This window comes from Penicillium cinerascens, assembly GCF_028974065.1.
Source record: "Penicillium cinerascens strain IBT 15544 chromosome Unknown contig_1_segment0_segment0, whole genome shotgun sequence".
In the NCBI taxonomy this organism is placed as follows: Eukaryota; Fungi; Ascomycota; class Eurotiomycetes; order Eurotiales; family Aspergillaceae; genus Penicillium; species Penicillium cinerascens.
In genome coordinates this window covers 571679-580570 of record NW_026695287.1, presented here as the reverse complement: position 1 = coordinate 580570, position 8892 = coordinate 571679, and the positions used below count along the sequence as shown (strand labels likewise).

General features: G+C 47.9%; 4 protein-coding genes across 4 annotated transcripts; 2 read left to right on the top strand and 2 right to left on the bottom strand.

The window, feature by feature from the left end:
- Positions 1 to 345: 345 nt before the first annotated feature.
- N7498_001769 (SDR family NAD(P)-dependent oxidoreductase) lies at positions 346 to 1200 on the top strand (the record flags this gene model as incomplete). The annotated part of the gene is made up of 2 exons (XM_058448831.1): positions 346 to 634; positions 710 to 1200. The coding sequence occupies 2 exons, from the start codon at positions 346 to 348 to the stop codon at positions 1198 to 1200; spliced, it is 780 nt and encodes a 259-aa protein (XP_058311175.1).
- A 1165-nt stretch (positions 1201 to 2365) lies between these two features.
- N7498_001768 (FAD-dependent oxidoreductase) lies at positions 2366 to 3953 on the top strand (the record flags this gene model as incomplete). Its single annotated transcript, XM_058448830.1, has 4 exons — positions 2366 to 2472; positions 2534 to 3493; positions 3577 to 3694; positions 3777 to 3953. 4 exons carry the CDS (start codon positions 2366 to 2368, stop codon positions 3951 to 3953), a joined length of 1362 nt encoding a protein of 453 aa, XP_058311174.1.
- A 415-nt stretch (positions 3954 to 4368) lies between these two features.
- On the bottom strand, positions 4369 to 5650 carry N7498_001767 (SDR family oxidoreductase; the record flags this gene model as incomplete). The annotated part of the gene is made up of 5 exons (XM_058448829.1): positions 4369 to 4884; positions 4954 to 5031; positions 5095 to 5333; positions 5395 to 5568; positions 5629 to 5650. The coding sequence occupies 5 exons, from the start codon at positions 5648 to 5650 to the stop codon at positions 4369 to 4371; spliced, it is 1029 nt and encodes a 342-aa protein (XP_058311173.1).
- A 525-nt stretch (positions 5651 to 6175) lies between these two features.
- N7498_001766 (uncharacterized protein) lies at positions 6176 to 6829 on the bottom strand (the record flags this gene model as incomplete). Its single annotated transcript, XM_058448828.1, has 1 exon — positions 6176 to 6829. One exon carries the CDS (start codon positions 6827 to 6829, stop codon positions 6176 to 6178), a length of 654 nt encoding a protein of 217 aa, XP_058311172.1.
- Positions 6830 to 8892: the final 2063 nt, after the last annotated feature.

Genomic DNA, 8892 nt, shown 5'->3' with positions numbered 1-8892 from the left:
TCCGTAAGGAGTACCCAGGCCAGATACAGAATCGCTCTCAATATGTCCAAGGGGGAGTTCGTCGCCACGACCTCCCAGGAGACTCTGAAGCAGACTGAAATTTTCGGGTCCATCACACCGAGACGAGGCTCCGTTATGTGGGCTACTGTATCTAGTTACTTTAGTACACGCGGCTTACAACACATCAGAGTTAGTACGAAGTCAACGAAGAATTATGGCAATTATACCTATGTGTATATATAGTAAGCGAAATGCCCCTCATTTCCCATTAGTACCCCGCCATCATCACTCTCGTCTACCTCTTTTTTTGCCTCTCATCTGCCCCCAACGCCTTGACTTGACACTATGCCTTTCGAAACTGGCCTCCAAGGCACTCATGTTCTCATCACCGGCGGCACCCGTGGCATGGGTCAGGCCATGGTGCGGCGATTTCTACAGGAAGGGGCAGACGTCTCATACTGCGCCCGCACCGTCACCAACACCGAATTTGATGAGGTACATCAATCTCTCCTTGAAAACAACCCTGCTAGAGCATTTGGCACTGCCCTTGACGTTTCCTCCAAAGAAGGGATCATCAATTGGGTCCACAGCTCCGCCGAACGCGTAGGACGCATCGACGTGGTCATCGCAAATGGTTCGTTACCCTAGCCACATTCCCCGCCAAAACGGGAAAAGAACGAACCAACTGATAGGCTAATGATCTCTTCAGCATCTCCTATGCATATGGAAGGTGAAACCGAGCACTGGCAGAGCAGCTTCGAGATTGATGTCATGGGCTTCGTGGAGCTGGTGAAGGCGGCAGAACCCTACCTGGAGAAGTCCACACAGGCCTCCATCATCGTGCAGAGCTCTTTCATGGGCCGCGAGTTTTACCGAAGCCCGCCTGCGGCATACGGACCTTGTAAAGCCGCCCAGCTGCAACATGTGCAGGAGCTGTCGCACTATCTGGGTCCCAAGGGCATCAGGGTCAATGCCATTTCGCCGGGTCCAGTGCTCTGCGAAGGCGGTCCCTGGGAGAAATATTCGAAACTCATGCCAGAGTGGGTAGAAGAGCAGCGGCTGAAGATTCCTTTAAGGCGATTGGGGGGACCGCAGGAAATTTCAAATGTGGCTGTCTTTTTGGCAAGTTCATTGGCTAGCTTTGTCACCGGGTCAAATGTACTGGTGGATGGAGGTATCCACGTCGGCACACAGTTTTAGATGTAGTTTATCCAAGGGCTGGACAGTGTCGAAAGATGCTTCCACTGTGTGTTAATCGATCTCTTTCGTAGTTCTGGATTGCAATATTGCGACACCATTCTAGGTAATTGGATGCATTTGTTCAATATATCTGGACAGGATATCCGAGAATTAGGTCTGTTGCCCCGGGAGAAGGGAGCCTGCGAAATAATGGGTTGAATGCAATCCGACAATAGAACTATTCATTATACTTGTTGCACATACGGCTCATAGTAGAATTGTGTTGCATTTCTCTTTGTTTTGATGCCTAAGACCTGCTTTCACTTGATCTTGTACAACATGAATCATTCCCCAAAGTATTATAGTTCTGGTCCTTCCTTGATATTTAGAGGTGGGAAATGTTTTAAAGCAAGCTAATAAAAACACGAATTTGCCGTAACCAACCCAACAAGAACTTCACAAAAAACTATGCTATTCCGCTTTTGCCTTGCATGTCGCTTACTCCGGTCGGAGTCATCCACTTCCATTTAGGGCAAAGACCAACTACCATTTCCGGAAATCCTGCATTCCGCCAACTCATCCCAGCTCCATCCGGCGGACTTTTGTGGCTGTCTTAATATATCATGGTGTGGGCCCGGACAAGGCCTTTACTGTGTTCAATCTATATCAATACATATATAGGCCTGCGATACGCACGAATCCATGCGTCGAGATATAAGCGATTCATAACAATTCCAGCAAATCGGAGAGCCACAATGTTGCTGATCAGATTTTCATTCCTGGCCTTTGTGATCGGTGCCACTTACGCTTGGCAAAACAATACATCCTTTTCCCAGTGTAGATGTATGCCCACCGACTCCTGCTGGCCATCTGTGAATGAATGGTCTCAATTCAATTCCACCGTGGGTGGGAGACTGGTCAAGACGGTTCCACTGGGCGCACCTTGTCATGACCCCAACTACAGTGCCCTTGAATGTCAATATCTGCAGGACCAGTGGACCCAGCCCGCCTTGCAGTAAGCACACTTGCATTACTTCCCAACCTCTTGGTGATTCATTCCATTCTGGTGTACTCTAACATATCCATGAATAGTGATGCATCCTCTTCATCCATCATGGCTGCTGCCGTAGCTAACGATAGTTGCGTCCCATTCACCGCTCCATCAAGACCCTGTCAGCTTGGAAATATGGTGTCGTATGCCGTCAATGTCTCATCCCCAGCGGAGATTTCCCGAACGATGACCTATGCAGCCGAAAAGAATCTCCGACTTGTGATCCGCAACACCGGCCATGAGTAGGTTCCGATCAGATAATAAAGCTTTCAAGACAATCCAGAAAAACTAACAGTTCGCCAGTTATATGGGCAAGTCGACCGGTACAGGAGGTCTCTCCATCTGGACTCATCACCTTAAAGAGATCAAGGTCATTCCAAACTACTCTTCACCACATTACAGCGGCCCGGCAGTCACCATCGGAGCCGGCGCCCAGGGCGAGGAAGTCTACGCTGCATTGCACAAGCACAATCTAGTGATGGTCGGTGGGGAATGTGCCACCGTTGGTTTGGCAGGAGGGTACACGCAGGGCGGCGGCCACTCCGCCCTCAGTTCACGGTTTGGCCTCGCCGCCGATCAGACATTGGAGTGGGAGTTGGTTGATGGTAAAGGACGACAGCTTCATGCCTCCCCCACGGATAATGCAGATCTGTACTGGGCCCTAAGCGGCGGTGGCGGCGGGACGTATGGCGTCGTCACCTCCTTGACGGTCAAGGTCTTTCCTGATTTCTCCGTTGCGGGCGTGGTTCTCGAATTCGAATCCGATCCCAGCAACCTTGACCCATTCTACGACGCAGTGGAATACTACCACTCCCTAGTTCCGGCCTTCACAGCGGCGGGGGGCATGGCCATCGCCCGCGTGATGAACTCCTCCTTCCTTTTGACGCCTCTGACTCTTCCCAGCACCAACGAGAAGAGGGCACTGGAATTGATTACCCCTCTCATCAATAAGCTGGATCAGTTGAACATCAGCTACGTGATGAAGCTCACCCATTTTCCATCGTACATGGATCATTACAATGCTTTGATCGAACCCAATCCCACGCAGCTCGTGGACAATGGCCAATACGGCGGTAAATTGATCCCCTTGTCTGTGATTGAGCAATCTAATTCGGCTCTGACTGCCGCGATGCGTAACATCACTCAAGATGGCGTGACGTTTGTCAGCATCGGATTGAATGTCTCTTCCACCGTGATGGGGGCCACGACCAATTCGGTCCTTCCATCGTGGAGGACCGCGGCAATGAATGTCATTCTGGCAACGTAAGCTCCTCTGAACCCTTCGTCCTCCGTTAATTGTTGCCTTCAATATCTCGAGAAGTGTGTGTTGAATGTTCTCATCCTAGATCCTGGCCTGAGCACGCAAACCTCGGAAGAATGAATCAACTTGCCAATGATATGACCCATAAATGGATGCCAATGTTGAGCTCTCTGACATCTGACCCAGGGTGCTATATGAACGAGGTATGTATCAAGGTCACCAATTTTTTTCTAGCGTGTGGAGAGGCAAAATTCAGCAAGTTGCTAATTCAACAACATTCTCCAGGCTGATCCGCAACAACCAAACTGGCAAGAAGCCTTCTACGGACCGAACTATAACCGTCTTTTAGCGATTAAGAAGAAGTATGATCCCGATGACTCCTTCTATGCGCACACTGCTGTGGGCAGCGAAAAATGGGTGCAGGAGTCGGATGGTCGGTTATGCCGGGCGACTTCATCTTAAGATAATCACGTTCGTGTCCGTATACCAATACACCAATCCATGCATAGACTTAAGAACCTTCTAGCGACCAGATCGTTGAATATATGCCACTGGCTCGGAAGAGGTAAATTCCCTTTTTTTCGTTTTTTCCCACCTTCCGTCTTAGCTCTCGCGAATCAAGTAACACAGAATGGCATTTTAATCTTAATAGGCTGCTCGTACAGTTTTATTGCTAAGATAACACTTCGTGGTTTGTACTTTTGTGGCCCGCATTGTAACCCGTGTCTATGTACTACACAGAGAGAAATTCGAGTTAGCAAATCGTGAAATTCCGATCTAAGCCGAGAAAATATATCTAGTCGTGATTTTTTAACAAGCTACGAAATATTCACTTATTGAAAAGTCAACCAGCGGCTATGTTCGTATTATCTAACTCTCAAAATTTATCCACACCAAGAGGCAACAAACTCTTGACGGCATCAACAATACTCTCCCTTAAAGGTCTGAAATGAACACCCAGAATCTCTCTCGCACGGGTGTTATCGAACCCATAAACCCCATCTGGGGGATACTCCCCGGTCTTCAAGGAATCCCCGGTCGGCAAACGATCCCGGTACTCAGGAAACTCCTCGCCAATAATCGTCGCAATTTCCGCATTCGAGAAATGGCTCGAGACGATGAAGAATCGTTTCCCGCCTGCTGCTTCCTTCTCGACGGCGAGGACGTGAGCCAGGCCGAGATCACGGACGTCGACGAAGAGGTAGTTTCCGGTCGGCGGGCAGCGGGTCTTGGCCGCACCAGAGAGGAAGTCCCGGATGCGTTGGTTGGAGGTGTTGAGGGCGTCGAGGGAGCTGAGGTTGTGGACGATGGGGCCGAGGACGAGGGGTGGGTTGATGACGGAGAGAGTGAAGGTGGGCTTCTCTCTCTCGACGAATTCCCATGCCGCTCTTTCCTGGGGGGCGACATGAGTGGTTAGTGTTCGCGGTCCCGTCTTTCATCAGAGGGATGTCGGGAGGCTTACAGCGAAAGTCTTACTGGCTCGATATGCGTTGGCGGGGCTGTCGTTTGCCTGTGCTTCTGTGATGGGACTCCAGTCCGCCTGAAATTTGTGCCCTACCTGTCAGATATGGAAGAGTTGGTTGGGTTCATGAGAAAAACACACCTCGGAATAAACCTTGCAGGCTTTTGAGGCGAAGACATCGTTAATCGCAGCAAAAGAGGAGGTCACCACCACGCGTTTCACAAGAGGCGCATATCTCTGCACGGACTTGAGGATCCCGGTTGTACCCGTGATAGCTGGAACCAACAGCTCCTGGGCATCCTGCGCATGAAAGTGATACGGGCTAGCCGTGTGAATGACAGCCTCAAAGGGGGGGTCAGAGACCACTGCTCGGTCAAAAGCTGGATCCTCAGTCAGCAACTGTTTGCGTTTCTATCTGATGATTTGCCAGACAGGTTATACCATTCGGCTGGGCCATGTCTTCCACAATGGAAAATGACAAGCGGTCATTGTTAATTCCCGGGTGGTCTTTTTGGATGGCGTTGGCCTTGGTCTGGGAACGAACGGTGGTGACGACGGAGTGGCCCCGGGCCAGGAGAGCCTCGAGTACATGAGCGGCAATGAAGCCACTTCCGCCTAGAAAGTCAGTCAGTTAGGACGCCTGATTCAGCGAGATACAGCTGGATTGGGCTCTACCAGTCAAAAGCACACGAGTCATGGGTATGGTAGTAGACGTGGTATAGTGCGAAGAATGGAGGACGATGGAACGAAGAGTATTGTTCAATGGATGTCTGATTCTTATTTGTAGCTTATCATCTAAATGGCACGCTAGCTATAGTTTTCGAATTTCGCAGAAGAATTAGTAACTAACATTACTCAAAATCGATAAACAGACCCAAAACCGCGAAAATGGCAATGGTAGTAACCCAAGGAAAGGTTGGATTTGCCCGATTGGGTGATCTGGAGACACCGCCCTCGCACTTCCCAAGGAGTTTCGGACCTTGGCCCTTCCTGCCCAAAGGAGTTCACCGCCCCACTTACTAGGAACGGAGGAGTACCTGATCTTCCTAATGCGATTATTCAAGCTCCAGACGGGCAGCTCTACCAACAGATCAAAATTCTACAGTGGTGGTATTCTCCCATTCGTAAATCTGTATCCATTCTCTCGTACCCTAATCCATCTCCGTCTCCATCACCTCTCCAGAATTATTCTTATCTTAGTCTAGGTTCATTCACCAAGTTCTCAAAACCATACACTTCCTCCGTAGGGATCAGCCCGATACTCCTTCTTGCCGTTGGCCCAGAAGGTACTCGCCGTCCCAAACGTGTCCTCCATATACTGGAAATACGTGATCTTTCCCTCATCGTTGACTTCCGCACGAGCTGACCACGGCGCCGTGATTGTCTTTTGCATCGTATTGGATGTGATCTCGAACTGTCCCCAAGCGGTGACATTGCCCCCATCGCCAAAAATAACCTCGATCGAAAACGGGCCCCGCGTCCACCAAAGACCGACGCGTGTGAAGGTGTCCAGGAAGGCCTGGGGTCCCACCCGGTAGCGAGTCCCTGCCCAGGGCATGATCTGATGCAGGTCCGGGTTATCCATAGTCAGCGAGACATAGGTGGCGTCGAGGGCAACGCAGTCTTTGATGAGGTCGGGGTCGGGGTCGGGCTGGGTTTCGAGGACTTGGCGAAACACATTGAGCGGAGTGCGAGTGAGATTGGCAGGCCAGATGACTGTAGGACTGGTGTAACGCTTTACGAGTTGTTGTTCGTTGTGGGTGTTGGTCTCGGAGGAGGAAGATCGATATGGTGCGACGGCGGCCAAGGAAGACAAGGGGAAGAAAACGCTTAGTGCCACGAGGAAGAGGCGCACGGGGGCGATGGATGCCAACATGTTCTTCTGCTGTATCTTGGTAACAAGTAAAAGAAGGTTTCTGTAGGCTCCGAAGATACTGTTCAATGGAAGGAATCTTTTGTCTTTAATGGTCATTACAAACCATTTATATATCTTCGCCGCCAGTGACCGCCAAGGCTGATTCCACACTGTATCAACAGTATTATTAGGACCTCCTCAACTATTGCTGATATTGTCAGTAGGTTCATCCTCATATCCGTGAACTTAGTATCCGGAGTGGTCCAATGGAGTCACGGAATTCCATAAAAGGTCATCGAAGAAGTTCTCCGGAGATTTGGGAGGCGGAGAAGATAAATACGAAGGATAATTGTATCGGATTGATCCTACCAACCCCCCCCTCTTCCTGATCTCTTAGGCCAAACTACCTAAATAAGCTTAGAGTAATGAATATACCAGGGTTTATGATTTGCCAGAGGGTACCCACTAGACATTGACATGGGACTCCCATGGGACTAAGGTCCGTCCCAAGTCCCACCCATGGGAATACCCATTTGGGTATGCTAAGGGAATACCCACCCATGGGTACCCATAGACACCTGATTATGCCTGAATTCGCCTGAATTCGCCTGAATTTTGTGCATAAGATCACTGACTAATCTTTGTTATTTACGTCTGTTTCGGTTGGAACAAGTAATATCACTACTTTTTAACCTACCTACTAGGTAATTATAAGAAATAAAGTTGTTTATATATATAAAAGGGTCCGTTTCATCGGTCGCATTAATGTTTTAGGCCTATCGAAGTAAAGGTAAAAAAGCGGTGGTAGAAATTATGGTTTGTCCTCTAAGATATATATTTATTGTATACAACCAACCACTCTGCTATTATTTCCTTTGATTTTATTATATTATAATACTAGGTTATTATGGCTTATTTTACTAGTTAATTTAATTACTATAGCTTCTTTTATATATATTTATCTTGCAAACACCTAATTGCTAGTGTAGGGTGTGTGGTTGAGAGAAAAAGGTCAGAGTTGAGAGCAAAAGTTAAGAAATTTCTAGGGGGCATAGCTCTTACTGAATTCTATAGGACTATAGGACTCCCATAGGACTACCTATATAAATATAGAGAGTTAGGCCAATAGGATAGGCTAGGTAGACCCACCTAGTAGTGATTGGCTTATAAAGAACCAATAATATTAGGCTACGTGCTTAAAGCCCTTAATATGCCTTACCTTCTATCTAAGCTTTTTCTCTTTACCTTGGTCTTAGTTTCTCTTCACTTTCGCTAGTATAGCACACCTCTCGGACCCTATGAGCCAATCTATATATAGCGATAGTATTGATCCTATCCTTCTATCTGATTCTTTCTCTTTTGAACCAAACGAACCAACTGAAAGCCAAACAACTGAGCTTACACCACCACTACTACTACCACCCTCTATTCAACGTGTTAGAGACCGGACGAAACAGTGGGCACTTTGGACGGAAATGACCAAGACTGAATTTATTAAATAGTGGCTTACCACTCTATATAGGATAAAACCCGAAGCAAAATATATCTATTAGGATAGAAAGGGCCATCAATCTAATGTATAGACGCATTTTGACCAAGTTGCATATATTAATACAGGAAAACCAATAGTTGCTTGCAAAAGGTATAGTATAATAATAAAGCATCCAGTAAAAGATGGGACATCTAAGATGCGACGACATCTAAAAAATAGTGCCTGTTAGATAAAAAGCAAGCAAATAAGTATTAAGCACTTAATACAGAAAGTGGTATATTTACTAAAAAGTGAGAGAAAAGTAAGAGCAAAATAAGAGAAAACTAACCTATCATTCTCTCACTAGGCAGTCAACTCTAATCTATCCCAACCTTGGTCTAGACTGCGCCAAAGCCCACCGGGCCCATGGGCCGGGCCTTGGGCCTGGTTCCTGGGCCCATCGATGGGCTATGGGCTGGGGTAGATAGCCCATGGGGGCCCATTGGGCCTAAGTAGGCTACAAACCATGCAAACAAATGGTATGCATTATTTATACAATATAAGTCTGTATTTTTAGGTATTTGACTTGCAATTAGCCCCTCTTTGTACGTCT